This window comes from Nerophis lumbriciformis, linkage group LG20 (genome assembly GCF_033978685.3).
Source record: "Nerophis lumbriciformis linkage group LG20, RoL_Nlum_v2.1, whole genome shotgun sequence".
NCBI lineage: Eukaryota > Metazoa > Chordata > Actinopteri > Syngnathiformes > Syngnathidae > Nerophis > Nerophis lumbriciformis.
In genome coordinates, this window is record NC_084567.2 from 37,045,001 (window position 1) to 37,066,124 (window position 21,124).

Sequence of the window (21,124 nt, forward strand, 5' to 3'; positions counted from 1 at the left end):
TTCAGTTCAGTAAAGTTTGGTACTAGTATAGGTTAAAATGTAAATGATACTTATCCCTAGTGATGAGGGCTGTTCACCACCCAGACTCTTGTGCAAGGGATGAATATAGAGTACACTTTTTGGAATATGGCACAATAATAATAGTAATGTATGTGAAATAATTTTGCAGGCATACCTGTAACAGCGCTGGATGCTGTGAAGCTGCGCCTTCTCCTCTTGTTGCCCTACACCAAACACATTTTATACATATTATATAGGATAATAACATCTGAATTCTTGTTCAATTAGAGGTGGGCCTCACATAGTTGTCGCTGCTGGACCATTCGGGATACAATTGTGAATGGAGTTTTTTCTCTGCATCAGCGATCTTATAATATTTAGCCTGTCCCTCGTCAGTCAGCAACTTCCACTGCACAACACAAACATGGGAGTTAAAAAAAAAAAAAGAACAAATCAAGCAGATTAGAACTACACTGAAATCACAAGCAAACTCACCATATGTCCTAGGACAGTATTGACGGACGCACTGTCCTTTAAATTCATCTGCGCCTTCACATGTTGCCTCTGCTCCTTCAGGAAGCACATGAAGGCGTTGGGCGGCTTCTTCACATACGGCTGGTCGACGTCCCGGATGCGCCGGCGCCTTCGTTTTCTTCTGGTATACACGAGAAAATACATACAAAAACTCAAATGTATCTTTGTGTGAAACTGGGAGGGTAAATGAAAGACCATCATTCAGGCTTCGGCAAAGACAAACAACTTTAACTCCCATCGTTTTCCAAAAACACTGAAAGGTACGCTTACAGAGCACAGAGGCATTAAAAGTACCGGTAATGAGCTTCAGAGGAGCATGAAACACCAATGTAGTGTGTAGGGGGGGTCAGTGGGAGTGAACACAATGGTGATAGAACACTGGGGGAACGGGGGTGAATACATGATTAAAACCTTGACCTCCACTTCATCATTTTATGAAGCTTAATAAGTAAGACCAGTGACGTGCAGCCACTAGAGGCAAGTGAGGCAGGGCCTCACCTGCCATCATGGAAAGAAAGAAAATGTAAAAAGAAAAAAAAAAAAAAATTGTTATATGTATCCAGTGATTATACTATAAAGTTATTTTCCATTTAACTTCACCAGTTTTAGATTATTTTTATTCAAAATCGCTGAATTTTCACATTTGCCGGTGATCAGCAGCCCGTTGAGGCACGTCACTCAGTGCCTCAACATAGAGTCCGGACTCGGCTAACTGCTGGCCTGCTGTGCAGTGAGACTGTATTGCTATATGAACTATATTATACATTTCCATAGTTTAGTTAGCTGAGGTATATAATGTACAGTGTATTTTGTCAACAACTGTATGTGTGTAACGTATTTCTTGTGCTGAGCGATCATAAAACGGCTGCAAAAGACGCACTGGCTGAGGCTCCAGTAATCCCGCCTCCTGCACCCCCGCCGTAGAATTGTTATATCAACTAAAGCCCACACTTAAACTTTCCACGTGCAAGTTTGAATCTATTTCAAAAAGTTATTTCATAAGAAGCCAAAAAGTGCAGAAACAATAATGTTGGTGTTGGAGGAGTTGTGAATGACTGCAGGGCCACAACATTAGGTACACCTGCAGACTGCAGGTGTACCTAATTCACAACTCCTCCAACACGAACATTATTGTTTTTGCACTTTTTGGCTTCTTATTAAATAACTTTTGTAACCTATTTTTATGGGCTTTCCTCTTTGTGATGTTAAGTTCCTGTTATGCGCTGTTATACAGTATATGCCTTGAGCTCTTATTTTGAAGGCGCTAAGAGCGGAAGTGACAACACGTTGGAGTGGAGCGGAGGTTTTTGACAGAAAGTAAATAAAGTGGTCCTCGTGTAAACTGGAGCCTCCGTGTTTGTTATTTTGTAGTTTCATACAGTATAGGCGACATTTATAAACCCTCGGTTACACTTTTTTAAATAGATTCAATCTTGCACGTGGAAAGTTTAAGTGAGGGCTTTAGTTGCAGTGCATGGACTTCATTTATAAGTAAAGGTAAGACCATAATAACATTTTTTTAATTAAATGTGCTTTTTTGTGTGCTACAGTTTGTATGTGTAAAGTTAAAGTTAAGTTAAAGTACCAATAATTGTCACACACACTAGGTGTAATGAAATGTGTCATCTGCATTTGACCCATCCCCTTGTTCACCCCCTGGGAGGTGAGGGGAGCAGTGGGCAGCAGCGGCGCCGCGCCCGGGAATAATTTTTGGTGATTTAACCCCCAATTCCAACCCTTGATGCTGAGTGGCAAGCAGGGAAGAATGCTGGTATGAGCTTTTAAACATAACCCGTTAACTGCTGCCAATCAAATAGTGAATAAGATACTCTTTAGGGTTCATATGTTTGTAAATCTGACTGTGATGAAGTCAGTGCCTCACCAGCCATCAACCTCACCGCACGTCACTGAGTAAGACGATAGGGATGATACTCGAAACCGTTTTTTCCCGGTTGTTCGATAAGAAAAGAACCGAGTCCTCGGACTCGAATCCCTTTTTGAGAACCGGTACCCGTTATCGAGACCACTATAGTAAAGAAAAAGAGTTGGTTCTTTATTCGAATCCCTGGGAACGAATCCCGTCCCGACCAGAAATGCCCTTTGAGACATCACAAGAAATGACGTCACGTAGCCCAGTCATTAGGCGCAGATAGGGAGAGCAGGAAAAACAATGGACCGGAAAAAGCGCTCCAAAGTGTAATAAAGTTCAAAACAAAAGGTATAATCCAATGAATAACTTTACTGAGAGATTTGAGCAGGGTACAAACACATGACCAACACTTTTACGACCAACCGGAAACATAGCAACTAGGCCAGCAACGCACCTCTGCATTTGTGACCGGTATTTAAAGGGATTAATAGGCAATGGCGATCACATACTTTTTCACAAAATTTGGCTGATACTGATCAGTGGCCGATCAATCGGCTTTCTTATCAAAGGGTATTGACAACCACCGAGTATGGCACTCAGTAACCGCCTGGTCCACCTCTGTGTCCTGGCTTGAACCTAGGTCCACCGGATGAGAGTGTGAGAGTGCCAGGCATCGAGCTAAAAGCCAGAGCTGTCAACTCGATGTCTAGCACAAACTCATAAGGCGTCAGATTATGGTCCATCAATGTGAACACTGTCTGAATATACTCAGCTACTCATCCAGCAGAGAAAATATGACACTTAGTAATAAACAAGACTGGGGTTTTTTAAACTACTCTAGTCTAGGCATGTCCCGATCCAGGTTTTTGCACTTCCGATCCGATACCGATATTGTTTTTGCACTTCCGATCCGATACCGATACTGACCGATACCGATACTGACCGATACTGGCCTATCCGAGCATGTATTAAAGTTTAAAGTTATTTAGCCTACTTAGTTGTCAGAATCATGTTGAAAAGGGTTTTAGTACTCTTGATAACAACTAGCCAGCTGAATTAGGGGAGTTTGAATAATACACAATGGTTGGTAACAAGAAACTGACCTGTTTATTCAAGGATAAACACAAAATAGACAAAATTATACATGACAAACAGAAATGGCATCATTGAAACTAGGGCTGGGCGATATGGCCTTTTTTTAATATTGCGATATTTTAAGGCCATATTGCGATACACGATATATATCTTGATATTTTGCCTTAGCCTTGAATGAACACTTGATGCATATAATCACAGCATTATGAGGATTCTATGTGTTTTGATTGATTGATTGAGACTTTTATTAGTAGGTTGCACAGTGAAGTACATATTCCGTACAATTGACCACTAAATGGTAACACCCGAATACATTTTTTCAACTTGTTTAAGTCGGGGTTCATTCATGATTTAAGATATATACTATCAGATATATACTATCATCATAATACAGTCATCACACAAGATAATCACATTGAATTATTTACATTATTTATAATCCGGGGTGTGGAGGGGGGCGCCGGATGTAAGTGTCAAAAAGACAGCCAAAAGAGTTTGATATGAGAATAAATCTAAAGTTAAAATATAGGGTAGAAATGCACCCATTTGCAGGAAATGTAGTCTTGATTTTCAAAATGTTCTTTCAAGGCTTGCATGTCTACATTAAAACATTCTTCTTCATACTGCATTAATATATGCTACTTTTAAACTTTCATGCAGAGAAGGAAATCACAACTAAAAAAATCACAAATTTTTTCATACGGTGTTGATGTGGAAATTTTTGCCTCGGCATTTTGATGGTGTGGACGTGTGGCACCGAATGGAGATAAGCGTCTCGACAGACGTCACAATATTTGAACAATGATGACGAAAACTGTTTTCTCTGTCGTGTCGGTGTGTCGAAAATTGTTATGCGCTTATTTTTTTATTTGATTTTGTGCGTGGCATATAATTGCTATGCGCAGAGGACGCTTAAACAGTGCGCAATTGCACAGGCGAGCACCTTAGAGGGAGCGTTGCTCGCACGGCTGCGCTAGCATCACAGCTAACGTTAGCCATGCTGCTACCTCTCTGCTTGAAGAGGGCGTATACGTATGTGACGTATGACGTGACAGTATGTGACGTGTGACGTGACAGTATGTGACGTGTGTAAGAAGGTGCGCTTCTGTCTGTGAGAGGGAGACACAAAAAAGAGTGAGAAGAGCCTGTCGTGTAATGCCAGCAGCTAAAAGCAACTGCGTGAGAATCAACAGACGTGTGGATGTGTTGAAGGTGTGCTGGAAAATACGGAACGGAAATTAGGAGCAGCAGAAAAGTAGAATGTATTATTTAAATAGGTGCGTTGGAAAACACGGACCGGAGTTTTTTTTTAAACTGGATCTGGATCGGCATTTTCCCATGCCTTGCCGATACGCATTTTTTTGCAAATATCGGCAGCCGATCCGATCTAAATATCGGATCGGGACATCCCTACTCTAGTCATGACGGCTCCTGTGATAGTGTTTACTAATATGTCTCCTCTGTACTCAGCCATGCAATCATTTGTCCATATAGTTGCATATGTGTGTATGTTGTGTGTGTGTGTTTGTGTCTGTGCGTACGTATGTGAAAATGGGGGATATAATGTAAAGCACTTTGCGTTGCATTTCTTTTATGTATGAAAAGCACTTTATAAATAAACTTTGACTGATTGATTGATGACAGTCACTAAATCCAAGCCAATCTTACTTACTTTGTGGTCGTTATTGGTGGAGCAGCAAAGACAGGTGTGCCTGCAATGTGGTAGACCACGCCTCCATTTCTACATGAATGAGACAAAATTAACAAGTTGACAATGGGGAAAGACGCTGAATTGAAAAGATTTCATACTTGGACGTGGACGTTACTGGAGTGGTGAAGACAGGAGGACCTGTCATCTGATAGACGTCACTCCCGTTCCTGGAATATCAAAAATAATGTTAGGAACTGCCTATTGGGGTGTATGAATATTTTCTTACATCATCCCAGCTGGACACCAACTTGAGTTTTCAAGGTGTGTTCTCCCAGGTACTGATATATTCTGAGGATGCAAATATGCAAAGCTGTAAAACAGGTTGCAGGCATGTCATCATTCCACAAGGGGGCAGCAAGCACCCTCACATTTACAGTCGGAACAGTTGGAACACCCAACTGCGCCCAAGACCCGTGCTGATGATTTTAGGTTGTCCTGAAGAATTTGGAGGTAATCCTCCTTTTTCATTGTCCCATTTCCTCTCTGTAAAGCACCAGTTCCATTGGCAGCAAAACAGGCCCAGAGCATAATACTACCACCACCATGCTTGACGGTAGGCATGGTGTTCCTGAGATTAAAGGCCTCACCTTTTCTCCTCCGAACATATTGCTGGGTATTGTGGCCAAACAGCTCAATTTTGACAAACTAATAGAATGATAAATGACACAATATGTTAGTGCATACATCAACAGACTAATTAGGATTATTATTATTTACTTTCTACTAAAAGTTGTCTTGTAAGTTTACTATTTTATTTAAGGACAAAATTGTTCTTTGATTGCAATAAAAAACATATGTTTAATATACTATAAGATTTTTTGTTAAAATAAAGCCAATAATGCCATTTTTTGTGGCCCCCTTATTCGAAAAAGTATCGAAAGGTATCGACAAATATCAAAATACATTTTTGGTACCGGTACGGTAAGAATTTGGAGGTAATCCTCCTTTTAAATTGTTCCATTTACTCTCTGTAAAGCATCAGTTCCATTGGCAGCAAAACAGGCCCAAAGCATAATACTACCACCACCATGCTTGACGGTAGGCTTTTTTGATTTATTGAAACTTTTATTAGTAGATTGCACAGTACAGTACATATTCTGTACAATTGGACCACTAAATGGTAACACCCCAATAAATTGTTCAACTTATTTAAGTCGGGGTCCACGTTAATCAATTCATGGTAAAGGCCGGGTGTTGCTGGGATTAAAGGCCTCACCTTTACTCCTCCAAATATATTGCTGGGTGTTGTGGCTAAACAGCTCAACTTTTGTTTCATCTGACATCACATGGACAAAGATAAGACCTTCTGGAGGAAAGTTCTGTGGTCAGATTGGTTGGTCTTGGGCGCAGGTGGGTGTTCCGACAGGACAATGACCCCAAACACACATCAAAAGTGGTAAAGGAATGGCTAAATCAAGTTACTGAAATCATGTATGTCATTAACAGGAACAGAGTGTTGTGGCCAAACAGCTACATTTTTGTTTCATCTGATACCACATGGACAAAGATAAGACCTTCTAGAGGACATAAATTGAGCTGTTTGGCCACAATACCCAGCAATATGTTTGGAGGAGAAAAGGTGAGGCCTTTAATCCCAGGAACACCACCCTACCGTTAAGCATGGTGGTGGTAGTATTATGCTCTGGGCCTGTTTTGCTGCCAATGGAACTGGTGCTTCACAGAGAGTAAATGGGATAATGAAAAAGGAGGATTACCTCCAAATTCTTCAGGACAAGCTAAAATCATCAGCCCGGAGTTTGGGTCTTGGGCGCAGGCGGGTGTTCCAACAGGAAAATGACCCCAAACACATGTCAAAAGTGGTAAAGGAATGGCTGAATCAGGCTAGAGTGAAGGTTTTAGAATGGCCTTCCTAAAGTCCTGATTTAAATGTGTGGACAATGCTGAAGAAACAAGTCCATGTCATAAACCAACAAATGTAACATTCATTCATGAATTTTGGTTCTTTTATGAATTTATTATGGGTCTACTGAAAATGTGAGCAAATCTGCTGGGTCAGAAGTATACATACAGCAATGTTAATATTTGCTTACATGTCCCTTGGCAAGTTTCACTGCAATAAGACACTTTTTGGTAGCCATCCACCACAGAACTTTCCTCCAGAAGATCTTATCTTTGTCCATGTGATGTCAGATGAAACACAAATTGAGCTGTTTGGCCACAATACCCAGCAATATGTTTGGAGGAGAAAAGGTACACCACACCTGCCGTCAAGCATGGTGGTGGTAGTATTATGCTCTGGGCCTGTTTTGCTGCCAATGGAACTGGTGCTTTACAGAGAGTAAATAGGACAATGAAATAGGAGGATTACCTCCAAATTCTTCAGGACAATCTAAAATCATCAGCCCGGATGTTGGGTCTTGGGCGCAGTTGGGTGTTCCAACAGGACAATGACCCCAAACACACATCAAAAGTGGTACAAGAATGGCTAGAATTACGGTTTTAGAATGGCCTTCCCAAAGTCCTGACTTAAACGTGTGGACAATGCTGAAGAAACAAGTCCATGTCAGAAAACCAACACTTTTAGCTGAACTGCACCAATTTTGTCAAGAGGAGTGGTCAAAAATTCAAGCAAAAGCTTGTGGATGGCTACCAAAAGCGCCTTATTGCAATGAAACTTGCCAAATATTAACATTGCTGTATGTATACTTTTGACCCCAGCAGATTTGCTCACATTTTCAGTAGACCCATAATAAATTCATAAATGAACCAAACTTTATGAATGTTTTTTGTGACCAACAAGTATGTGCTCCAATCACTCTATCACAAAAAAATAAGAGTTGTAGAAATTGTTGGAAACTCAAGACAGCCATGACATTATATAAACTTTTAACCATGACTATATATGTACAGTGTACTACAGTGCTGTGTTCAATTGTTGTTTTGATAGCATGCCCAAACCTTAAGTGAACATGTGCATGTTGGCTCCGAATGCTGCCAAAACCACACCATTTTTGACCATTTTTGACCATTTTAACATTTTTGACCATTTCAACATTTTTGACCATTTTTGACCATTTTCATCATTTTTTAAATTGGTTTTCAGTTAAAAATGAAGTGAATATATGTTGGGTCTTTTAATCCACGCACAAGTTGCAACGTAGAATCGATATTACTCCAAGTCCAAGTCAGAAAACCAACAAATTTAGCTGAACTGCACCAATTCTGTCAAGAAGAGTGGTCAAAAATTCAACCAGAAGCTACAAAAAGTGTCTTATTGCAGGTAAACTTGCCAAGGGACATGTAAGCAAATATTAACATTGCTGTATGTATACTTTTGACCCAGCACATTTTCAGTAGACCCATAATAAATTCATAAAAGAACCAAACTTCATGAATGTTTTTTGTGACCAACAAGTGCTCCAATCACTCTATCACAAAAAAATAAGAGTTGTGGAAATTATTGGAAACTCAAGACAGCCATTATGTTCTTTACAAGTGTATGTACACTTTTGACCACGACTGTATCTTTGAGACAGAAATCATGTTTTGCTCTGTTATGGCATTAAAGCTCACATCTGCCCTCAAACTTGCTAGACCTTTCACATGTACAGTCAAGAAAATAAAGTATTTGAACACCCTGCTATTTTGCAAGTTCTCCCACTTAGAAATCATGGAGGGGTCTGAAATTTTCACGGTAGGTGCATGTCCACTGTATGAGAGATAACCTAAAAAGAAAAATCCAGAAATCACAATCTATGATTTTTTAACAATTTATTCGTGTCTATCAGCTAGAATTCTGACCCTCAAAGACCTGTTAGTCCGCCTTTAAAAGTCCTCCTCCACTCCACTGTATTATCCTGAATCAGATGCACCTGTGTGAGGTCGTTAGCTGCATAAAGACACCTGTCCAACCCATACAATCAGTAAGACCCAAACATTCAGCATGGCTAAGAGCAAAGAGCTGTCCAAAGACACCAGAGACAAAATTGTACAACTCCACAAGGATGGAAAGGGCTACGGAGAAATTGCCAAGCAGCTTGGTGAAAAAAGGTCCACTGTTGGAGCAATCATTAGAAAATGGAAGAAGCTAAACATGACGGTCAATCTCAATGGGAGTGGAGCCCTATGCTAGATATCACCTCGTGGGGTCTCAATGATGCTAAGTAGTGATGGGTTGATGAGGCGTCATGAAGCGTTTCGACACATTGCAAAACTGTATTGATACTGTGTCGATACTGTGTCACTAAATACTGACATCTGCTGGACATTAAAAATCCCTACAGGCAACCTATGGACCGACTCAACTGACACTGATTTTATGCCCTAGTACAGGGGTCACCAACCTTTTTGAAACCAAAAACTACTTCTTGGGTACTGATTAATGCGAAGGGCTACCAGTTTGATACACACTTAAATAAATAAATACATTGTCATTTGTAAGTTACACGTAAGTGTGATTCAAACAAGAATAGCTAAATAAATAAATTTATATATATAAAAAAAATGGGTATTTCTGTCTGTCATTCCGTTGTACATTTTTTTTTTCCTTTTACGGAAGGTTTTTTCTAGAGAATAAATGATGAAAAAAACACTTAATTGAACGGTTTAAAAGAGGAGAAAACACGGAAAAAAAATCAAATCAAATTTTGAAACATAGTTTATCTTTAATTTCGACTCTTTAAAATTCAAAATTCAACCGACAAAAAGAAGAGAAAAACTAGCTAATTTGAATCTTTTTGAAAAAATTTAAAAAATAATTTATGGAACATCATTAGTAATTTTTCCTGATTAAGATACATTTTAGAATTTTGATGACATGTTTTAAATTGGTTAAAATCCAATCTGCACTTTGTCAGGATATTTAACAAATTGGACCAAGCTATATTTCTAACAAAGACAAATCAGTATTTCTTCTACATTTTCCAGAACAAAAATTTTAAAAGAAATTCAAAATACTTTGAAATTAGATTTAAATTTGATTCTACAGATTTTCTAGATTTGCCAGAATATTTTTTTGGAATTTTAATCATAGTAAGTTTGAAGAAATATTTCACAAATATTCTTCGTCGAAAAAACAGAAGCTAAAATATTTTTTATTCTTTACAATGAAAAAAAAATAAATGTACTTGAACATTGATTTAAATTGTCAGGAAAGAAGAGGAAGACATTTAAAAGGTAAAAAGGTATATGTGTTTAAAAATCCTAAAATCATTTTTAAGGTTGTATTTTTTCTCTAAAATTGTATTTTTAAAAGTAATAAGAAGCAAAGTAAAAAAAAAAAAATGAATTTATTTAAACAAGTGAAGACCAAGTCTTTAAAATATTTTCATGGATTTTCAAATTCTATTTGAGTTTTGTCTCTTTTAGAATTAAAAATGTCAAGCAAAGCGAGACCAGCTTGCTAATAAATAAATGACATTTAAAAAATAGAGGCAGCTCACTGGTAAGTGCTGCTCTTTGAGCTATTTTTGGAACAGGCCAGCGGGTGACTCATCTGGTCCTTATGGGCTACCTGGTGCCCGCGGGCACCGCGTTGGTGACCCCTGCCCTAGTATATACAATAATATAAACCAAGTCATTGTATTTCATTTAGGATTATTTCATATCTTCATTTAAATAAAAATATATTTGTATCTTTTTTAGATACAGTCAATAAATAATGTGAACATGTATCATAACATGGACATCTAAGAGAACGTGTTGTGGATGATTGTGGACTGGGAATTTTTTTTATTTTATTTTTTTACACATTTTTATTAAAAAAAAAAAAAAAAAAAAGTTTTACCGACGTATTACATTTTAGACGATTTCTCTTCTTAGTTATTATTTCTCCGGCTGTAGAAAAGACCCGCTCACAGGGCACAGAGGAGGCGTCAGTGCGACACAGTTCGCGTATCGGTCACGTGACCAAAACAGCTCATGATCGGTCACGTGACTTTCTAAAAGCGGTACACGCACCGACACAGGGTTTTGCTCTATGAGCTCGACGCATGCGCCGATGCATCGGTGTTGCCGGACCCATCACTAATGCTAAGAAAGGTGAGGAATCAACCCAGGACTACACGGCAGGACTTGGTCAATGACCTGAAAAGAGCTGGGACCACTGTTTCCATGGTCACTGTTGGTAATACACTAAGACGTCATGCTTTGAAATCATGCATGGCACGGAAGGTTCCCCTAAACCAGCACATGTTAAGGCCCGTCTTAAGTTTGCCAATGACCATTTGGATGATCCAGAGGAGTCATGGGAGAAAGTTTTGTGGACAGATGAGACCAAAATTGACCTTTTTGGTCATAATTCCACTGTGCGTGTTTGGAGGAAGAAGAATGATGCATAGCATCCCAAGAACACCATTCCTACTGTGAAGCATGGGGGTGGTAGCATCATGCTTTGGGGGTGTTTTTCTGCTCATGGGACAGGACGACAGTACTGTATTAAGGAGAGGATGACTGCAGCCATGTATTGTGAGATTTTGGCCAAAAACCTCCTTCCCTCAGTCAGATCATTGAAGATGAGTCGTGGCTGGATCTTCCAACATGACAATGACCCAAAGCACACAGCCAGGAAAACCAAGAAGTGGCTTTGTAAGAACCATATCAAGGTTCTGGAGTGGCCTAGCCAGTCTACAGACCTAAATCCAATTGAAAATCTTTGGAGGGAGCTGAAAGTCTGTGTTACTCAGCGACAGCCCAGAAACCTGACTGATCTAGAGAAGATCTGTGTGGAGGAGTGGGCCAAAATCCCTCCTGCAGTCTGTGCAAACCTGGTGAAGAACTACAGGAAACGTTTGAACTCTGTAATTGCAAACAAAGGCTACTCTACCAAATATTAATGTTGGTGTTCAAATACTTATTTTCACCTGTATCACACAAATAAATTGTTAAAAAATCATAGATTGAGAACTCTGGATTTTTCTTTTTAGGTTATCTCTCATACAGTGGACATGTACCTACCATGAAAATTTCAGACCCCTCCATGATTTCTAAGTGGGAGAACTTGCAAAATAGCAGGGTGTTCAAATACTTATTTTCTTGACTGAAACTACTACAAATGCAGGCATGTGATTTGACCACAATGAAAAAGACTGGAAAAATTTCCGGGGGTCTGGGGGACGAAGGCCCCCAGCCAGGTCCAGGGTGGGGGCACAAGGGGGGCGACGCCCCCCGAAGCTCCTGGTTTTTCACCAATTTAACATGCTAAAATTAACAAAGACAGCACCATTTGAAGAAAATATTTTAGTGTTTAAAGACATGAAAACATCATTAATAGAACTTACATAACCCAATTATCCTAATGAATCACTGTATGTGGTTCAGTCCCAACATTATTTAGTCACTAATATTTACATCTTGTGTTCATTTCACATCCACAGGTGTCACATTGATCAGTGTTATCATCTACAGTAGAGATGCGCGGTTTGCGGACACAACCGCGGAGTCCGCGGATTATCCGCGGATCGGGCGGTTGAAATAAAAAAAAATTAGATTTTATCCGTGGGTCGGGTCGGGCGGTTGAAATTAAAAAAAATTAGATTTTAAATAGATTCAGGCGGGTGGCAGTTAAACCAATTCAGAAATATATATACAGAGTTAAATGTTGTTACCCACATACGAAAAACGAGCAGGCACCTGCAGCATATGCCACAACAGAAGAAGAAGAAAAAAAAGAGATGGACACTTTTACGGAGCGGAGAAGGGACGCCTCGCCGGGGTCCGGGACCGAGGCCCCTTCCCCCGAGAGGGCCCCACCGGGAGCCGTAGCAGAGGCGATCCACGAGAAGGGCCCGACGCACGTCCAGGGTCACCACCGCGCCCACCGCACCGACACCCCGCCTCGTCCGCCTTCGCCGCGGCCGGCGTAACGCGCAGCAGGTAAGCAGCTTACCTGCCCGCCACCCCCGTGGCCGGGGGCTCGTAACAGGGGTCACTCCGCGCGCTCCGCCCGCGCAGCTTACCTGCCCGCCACCCCTGTTGCCGGGGGCGCGGAACAGGGGTCACTCCACATTTCGGGAGAACATCTGCACAGTAACACGACAGGACAAATACCCAGAATCCCATGCAGCCCTAACTCTTCCGGGATACATTATACACCCCCGCTACCAAACCCCGCCCACCTCAACCGACGCACAGAGGGGGGGTGGGGGTGTTGGTGGTAGCAGGGGTGTATAATGTAGCCCGGAAGAGTCAGGGCTGAATGGGATTCTGGGTGTTTGTTCTGTTGTGTTTATGTTGTGTTAAGGTGCAGATGTTATCCCGAAATGTGCTTGTCATTCTTGTTTGGTTTTGGTTCAAAGTGTGGCGCATTATTAGTAAGAGTGTTAAAGTTGTTTTATATGGTCACCGTCAGTGTAACCTGTGTGGCTGTTGACCAAGTATGCCTTGTTGTGGCGTGCAAATAAAAGTGTTGGTCTGGCACGCTGTTAATACAGATTGTAGAGACCGCCAAATGTTGTACCATCATGGCACGCCCTTATTATATCTGTAAGGGTGAAAATCGGTGAATATTGATCCCGGGAGTTTTCTGCGAGAGGCACTGAAATCCGGAAGTCTCACGGGAAAATTGGGGGGGTTCAGCAAGTAAGCTGCTGAGCCGCATCAGAGTGATCAAAGAGCCGCATGCGGCTCCGGAGCCGCGGGTTGCCGACCCCTGCACTAGTTGAAAGTGTATCGTGTGTTTTTTTCTACGTTGATTTAATAAAAAATAAAAAATAAAATAAAAAAATAAAAGCGTCCTTTCTCTCGAGAACCGACATCGTTTACATATGGAAAATGGCGGTAAATAACCATTAAGAATGATGACGTTATTAACGTCATCATTCATAACAGATGTCCTGATTGGTCACAAGGAACATATTGACCAATCAACTACGGCGTAATATAAACTACGTCTCGAATCTTGATTTAAAAAACGGGATATAATTATTTTTTTCCCCCCCAGATTAAAAAAGACGGAATTCCGACTTTAGACGGAAAAATCACATGCCTGCAAATGACATTATTCTTTGTCATGCACTTACCTGTGAAGCACCTGCCTGACTTTTGATGTCATACGCATTCATGTCGTACGGATTAGACTGAAGTCCTGCCATCATCTGACCTGGCTGCACAAAAGGTGGGCTGGTGGGCACGCACCCACTGTAACCTCTGCTTTGAACTGTGACTTGCTGACAATGGGCGTCGAACCTGAGCCCCTGAGGCACTGGGGCGTTTGGAGGCGGAGAACTGGCTGTGGTACACAACATGCTGCTGACCACCTCCAAGAGAGTGGAAACAACCTCCTCCCACTTGAGTTCTGCTATAACTTTCTCAAACTCTGCCCTGAGCTGCTCCATGCTGGAAGAAGTAGCTGCCTCTGACCCTACAGTCTGCTCTCACTCCTGACTGAAGACTACTGGGCTCCTGTGACACACATTGATCAGAAGCTGCTTTTGAGACATTTAGGGAACACAAATGAATATGATTTAAAAGGGGACCTATTATGCAAAACCAACTTTTCTTACCTATTGGTATCTGGTTTTGTAGTATTTGAGATCTGCATAAGTCCCGAAAACGTGAAATCAAACTATGTAAAACAGTGTTTTTCAACCTTTTTTGAGCCAAGGCACATTGTTTGCGTTGAAAAAATGCGGAGGCACACCACCAGCAGAAATCATTAAAAAACCAAACTCAGTTGCCAGTAAAAAGTCGTTGTCGCAATTGTTGGATATGACTTTAAACCATAACCAAGCATGCATCAATATAGCTCTTGTCTCAAAGTAGGTGTACTGTCACCACCTGTCACATCACCCTCTGACTTATTTTGAGGTTTTTTGGTGTTTTCCTGTGTGTAGTGTTTTAGTTCTTGTCTTGCGCTCCTATTTTGGTGTCTTTTTCTCTTTTTTTGGTATTTTCCTATAGCAGTTTAATGTCTTCCTTTGAGCGATATTTCCCGCATCTACTTTGTTTTAGCATTCAAGAATATTTCAGTTGTTTTTATCCTTCTTTGTGGGGACATTGTTGATTGTCATGTCATGTTCGGATGTACATTGTGGACGCCGTCTTTGCTCCACAGTAAGTTTTTGCAGTCGTCCAGCATTCTGTTTTTGTTTACTTTGTAGCCAGTTCAGTTTTAGTTTCGTTCTGCATAGCCATCTCTAAGCGCCTTTTCTTAGGGGAACTTACCTTTTGTTTATTTTTGGTTTAAGCATTTGATACCGTTTTACCTGTACACTGCCTCCCGCTGTTTCCGACATCTACAAAGCAATTAGCTACCGGCTGCCACCTACTGATATGGAAGAGTATTACACGGTTACTCTGCCGAGCTCTAGACAGTATAGACACTCAACAACAACACATCATTTGCAGACTAAAATGACTGGTTTGCAAAAAATATTTTTAACCCAAATAGGTGAAATTAGATCATCTCGGGGGGGACTTATTTCCTTTTACCGCAAATTAATGTATTAATTTTCTGGTTGACCTATGACGTCACACCAAAACAAGACACGTACGGCTCCTTACAACAGGGGTGTCAAACTTGTTTTCAATGAGGGCCACGTCACAGTTATGGTTGCCATCAGAGGGCCACTTGTAATAGTGATAATACATGAATTTGCCTATGCACCGGATTATTATATATATATATATATTATATATATATTTCACTGAGGCTAATGCGTTTGGTGAATTTTACTGCACGTTACAGCTCCAAAAAAGGCAAAAAATGCATTAAATAATCATACTAACTATTGTTGTCTCAGTATGTTTCCCAATTACTCAACAGTTGACTAGTAAAGCACCTTTCAGGCTAAAATAGGCAAGTTGCTGACTCTGTCTTTGATAAGAGTATATATTTTTTTTTAAATCAATAAACATTTCAGTTCAGTTTCAGTTTATTTCGAACATGCATCACACAATTCCAGTTGTTTCATGACAGCATGTCCGAAAAGGAGTAGGAAGAAGCAGAGCTTATTTAATCATACCCCTTTTCATACCATAGCAATTTTATCCAATTTCCTTGTTCTCTGTAACAGAACAGTGAACAAATAAATAAGGAATAAATATTAAATACATAAATATTAAAAAATAAAATAAAATAAAATAAATATGTTCATCATAATTCTTGTTCTGTGTACTTTGTGAACACTTGTAGTTTGAACCGTCTCTTGAACTGAATCATATTGGTGCTTTGTTTGGATTTCTTTGGTTAATCTGTTCCATAATTTAATTCCACATACTGATATACTAAAGGTTTTAAGTGTTAAACGAGCATACAAATGTATTAAATTAGATTTTCCTCTAAGGTTATATTTCTCTTCTTTTTTTGAGAGGAATTGTTGTACATTCTTGGGTTGTAGTTTGCTTTATACATTATTTTAGCTGTTTGCAAATGCACCAAATAATTGATTTTCAATAATTGTGATTTAATAAATAAAGGCTTTGTATGTTCTCTACATCCAACATTATGTATTATTCTAATTTATCTTTTTTTTATAAACACAGTCAGTTAATGAAGCGCACATTTGTAGTTGTTTCCCCATATTTCTGCACAATAACTCAAGATATGGTAACACAAGCGCAATTGGACAGAATGTGACGCGTGCGCTCTTATTTTGAAGGGCGGAAGTGTGTGTGACCTAGTTTTGATGAGAAAACGACGAGCCCGTTGCAAATAAAATAAGTGTCTCAAGTTCCTGCCCTGCTTACGCTACTTCTCACTGGATTCTTGGTTACACTAGCTGCATGTGTTTATGTTTTAATTAGTGTAAGATGTGCAAAAAAACAATTTCTGGCTTTTTATCCCTCCTGTCTTTCCATACCAAATGTGGAAAATTGCGCATGCGCGTTGAACTTCAGTGCACCACCAGAATTATTGCACAAACCCCGTTTCCATATGAGTTGGGAAATTGTGTTAGATGTAAATATAAACGGAATACAATGATTTGCAAATCATTGTCAACCCATATTCAGTTGAATATGCTACAAAGACAACATATTTGATGTTCAAACTGATAAACATTTTTTTTTGTTACAAATAATCATTAACTTTAGAATTTGATGCCAGCAACACGTGACAAAGAAGTTGGGAAAGGTGGCAATAAATACTGATAAAGTTGAGGAATGCTCATCAAACACTTATTTGGAACATCCCACAGGTGTGCAGGCTAATTGGGAACAGGTGGGTGCCATGATTGGGTATAAAAACAGCTTCCCAAAAAATGCTCAGTCTTTCACAAGAAAGGATGGGGCGAGGTACACCCCTTTGTCCACAACTGCGTGAGCAAATAGTCAAACAGTTTAAGAACAAAGTTTCTCAAAGTGCAATTGCAAGAAATTTAGGGATTTTTAACATCTACGGTCCATAATATCATCAAAAGGTTCAGAGAATCCGAAGAAATCACTCCACGTAAGCGGCATGGCCGGAAACCAACATTGAATGACCGTGACCTTCGATCCCTCAGACGGCACTGTATCAAAAACAGACATCAATCTCTAAAGGATATCACCACATGGGCTGAGGAACACTTCAGAAAACCACTGTCACTAAATACAGTTTGTCGCTACATCTGTAAGTGCAAGTTAAAGCTCTACTATGCAAAGCGAAAGCCATTTATCAACAACATCCAGAAACGGACGCCGGCTTCTCTGGGCCCGAGATCCTCTAAGATGGATTCATGCAAAGTGGAAAAGTGTTCTGTGGTCTGACGAGTCCACATTTCAAATTGTTTTTGGAAATATTCTACATCGTGTCATCCGGACCAAAGGGGAAGCGAACAATCCAGACTGTTATCGACGCAAAGTTCAAAAGCCAGCATCTGTGATGGTATGGGGGTGTATTAGTGCCCAAGGCATGGGTAACTTACACATCTGTGAAGGCACCATTAATGCTGAAAGGTACATACAGGATTTGGAACAACATATGCTGCCATCTAAGCACCGTCTTTTTCATGGACGCCCCTGCTTATTTCAGCAAGACAATGCCAAGCCACATTCAGCACGTGAAAAAAAGAGTGTGGGTACTTTCCTGGGCCGCCTGCAGTCCAGACCTGTCTCCCATCGAAAATGTGTGGCGCATTATGAAGCGTAAAATACGACAGCGGAGACCCCGGACTGTTTAACGACTGAAGCTCTACATAAAACAAGAACGGGAAATAATTCCACTTTCAAAGCTTCAACAATTAGTTTCCTCAGTTCCCAATCGTTTATTGAGTGTTGTTAAAAGAAAAGGTGATGTAACACAGTGGTGAACATGCCCTTTCCCAACTACTTTGGCACGTGTTGCAGCCATGAAATTCTAAGTTAATTATTATTTGCAAAAAAAAATAAAGTTTATGAGTTTGAACATCAAATATCTTGTCTTTGTAGCGCATTCAATTGAATATGGGTTGAAAAGGATTTACAAATCATTGTATTACGTTTATATTTACATCTAACACAATTTCGGGATTTCAACATCTACGGTCCATAATATCATCAAAAGGTTCAGAGAATCTGGAGAAATCACTCCACGTAAGCGGCATGGCCGGAAACCAACATTGAATGACCGTGACCTTCGATCCCTCAGACGGCACTGTATCAAAAACCGACATCAATCTCTAAAGGATATCACCACATGGGCTCAGGAACACTTCAGAAAACCACTGTCACTAAATACAGTTGGTCGCTACATCTGTAAGTGCAAGTTAAAGCTCTACTATGCAAAGCGAAAGCCATTTATCAACAACACCCAGAAACGCCGCCGGCTTCTCTGGGCCCGAGATCATCTAAGATGGACTCATGCAAAGTGGAAAAGTGTTCTGTGGTCTGACGAGTCCACATTTCAAATTTTTTTTGGAAATATTCTACATCGTGTCATCCGGACCAAAGGGGAAGCGAACCATCCAGACTGTTATCGACGCAAAGTTCAAAAGCCAGCATATGTGATGGTATGGGGGTGTATTAGTGCCCAAGGCATGGGTAACTTACACATCTGTGAAGGCACCAATAATGCTGAAAGGTACATACAGGTTTTGGAACAACATATGCTGCCATCTAAGCGCCGTCTTTTTCATGGACGCCCCTGCTTATTTCAGCAAGACAATGCCAAGCCACATTCAGCACGTGTTACAACAGCGTGGCTTCGTAAAAAAAAAAAATAGAGTGCGGGTACTTTCCTGGCCCGCCTGCAGTCCAGACCTGTCTCCCATCGAAAATGTGTGGCGCATTATGAAGCGTAAAATACGACAGCGGAGACTGTTGAACGACTGAAGCGCTACATAAAACAAGAACGGGAAAGAATTCCACTTTCAAAGCTTCAACAATTCGTTTCCTCAGTTCCCAATCGTTTATTGAGTGTTGTTAAAAGAAAAGGTGATGTAACACAGTTGTGAACATGCCCTTTCCCAACTACTTTGGCACGTGTTGCAGCCATGAAATTCTAAGTTAATTATTATTTGCAAAAAATAAATAAAGTTTATGAGTTTGAACATCAAATATGTTGTCTTTGTAGCGCATTCAATTGAATATGGGTTGAAAAGGATTTGCAAATCATTGTTTATATTTACATCTAACACAATTTCCCAACTCATATGGAAACGGGGTTTGTACATTCTTGGAAGTTTTTTTTTTTTTTAAATTCCATCCATTTTTTACCGCTTGTCCCTTTCGGGGTGGCGGGGGGTGCTGGAGCCTATCTCAGCTGCATTCGGGCGGAATTATTAAAGTTATTATTTATTATCATTATTATTATTATAAAAAATGGAAGTTATTGAATCTGGGAGGGGGGGGGGTGCCAAATTTGAAACGCAGTCGTGACGAGAGATCAAAGCCAACTAAATTCCCGGACGCCTTTTTTGCTAGAATACAACGACAACACTTCGAATCTCTATTTGGGGACACGTTTAAGAAGTAAAATAAATGAATTGTGAACAATACAGTCATGGAGTGATCGCCAATACATATCAAGTATTAGTAATAGGGGAAAACCGGAAGTAGAGAACAACTACTTACCACAAAATAAAATTCAAATAAATAAAATACATTTAAAAAAACCAACTACTTACCTCGAGGCATCTTGTTCTTTTTAAACCTGTTACACATCTTTTATGTTACAAATATCCCCTCGTTTCTTGTCGGGTTCCGCCTGCCAAGTGTTGCTGAAATGAGACGGCAGACAGAAAAGTTGTCATATGAAAGGCAAGAACGTGTCACATAGAAATGATACGTTGCGTGGCAACCACACACACCACGAGCGATTCCGTGGGTCCACCCGTTTGTGTTTTTCCACGACTTGTTCTACTTATTGTTCATATTAATTATCACCTCTCTGATGTAAAGCCAACTTTGAGCGGAAGTAGTCGGATTGTGCGTGATTTGAGGGACATGCAAGCGTTGCCAGATGGGAAAGGCCTTATGTGCCAGACGCTTAAACGGTCGGGGTTTTTTAAAATGATTGAACATACGTGATTTAACCATGTATTGAACGATTCAAATGATCTTATATTATGGGATTTGGGTTGATTATTGAATTTTCTTCATTTAAACAGGTAAAGACTCATTGAGATTAAAATCTATTTTTTCAAGAGCGACCTGAATAGATGGTGCATCGTACAGAGTGAAATTATAATCACAGAGTCAATCATGTTCATACGTCTGGCAACCCTGTTCAATGCAAAGCAAACGAGGTGTGGTTTTCTCCGAGTCGCTAGGGAGCGCTGTTTCTCTTTTAATCGATTATATTATAACCTAGGGTGGTTGATACTGCAGATTCTGGTACCGATTCGATACAGACATATTCAGGGCCAGTATTGCCGATAGTGATACTTTTTATTTGAACATTTTATAATTAATGATAACATTATTGTGCGTGTGGTGGCGAGATTATTGCCTTTGATTTGTCGATCATGATTAAAAACAAACATATTGTGGAAAAAAAACTTGGCTCTCATTTTTTTTTTTTTTCCTTTTTTTTATTGACACCCAGCATCAGACATTCC

At 40.1% G+C, this 21,124-nt stretch overlaps 1 protein-coding gene across 3 annotated transcripts in view; it reads right to left on the minus strand.

Annotated features, from left to right (window-relative positions):
• Window positions 1-20,542, minus strand: part of LOC133619819 (uncharacterized) — a 23,732-nt gene extending 3,190 nt beyond the window's left edge. Inside the window, exons 1-9 of one of the 3 annotated variants that reach the window (XM_061981083.2) lie at window positions 20,375-20,542; window positions 20,192-20,284; window positions 14,189-14,570; window positions 5,437-5,498; window positions 5,309-5,377; window positions 5,172-5,240; window positions 496-652; window positions 302-409; window positions 176-224 (exon numbers count right to left, since the gene is read on the minus strand). In XM_061981083.2, coding sequence (XP_061837067.1) covers window positions 176-224; window positions 302-409; window positions 496-652; window positions 5,172-5,240; window positions 5,309-5,377; window positions 5,437-5,498; window positions 14,189-14,503 — 829 coding nt within the window. In that variant the 5' untranslated portion in view covers window positions 14,504-14,570; window positions 20,192-20,284; window positions 20,375-20,542. Of the gene's footprint in view, window positions 1-175; window positions 225-301; window positions 410-495; window positions 656-5,171; window positions 5,241-5,308; window positions 5,378-5,436; window positions 5,499-14,188; window positions 14,571-20,191; window positions 20,285-20,374 lie in introns of all 3 variants that reach the window. The other 2 variants (XM_061981080.2, XM_061981081.2) reach the window with 2 other exon arrangements.
• Between the last annotated feature and the right edge of the window lie 582 nt (window positions 20,543-21,124).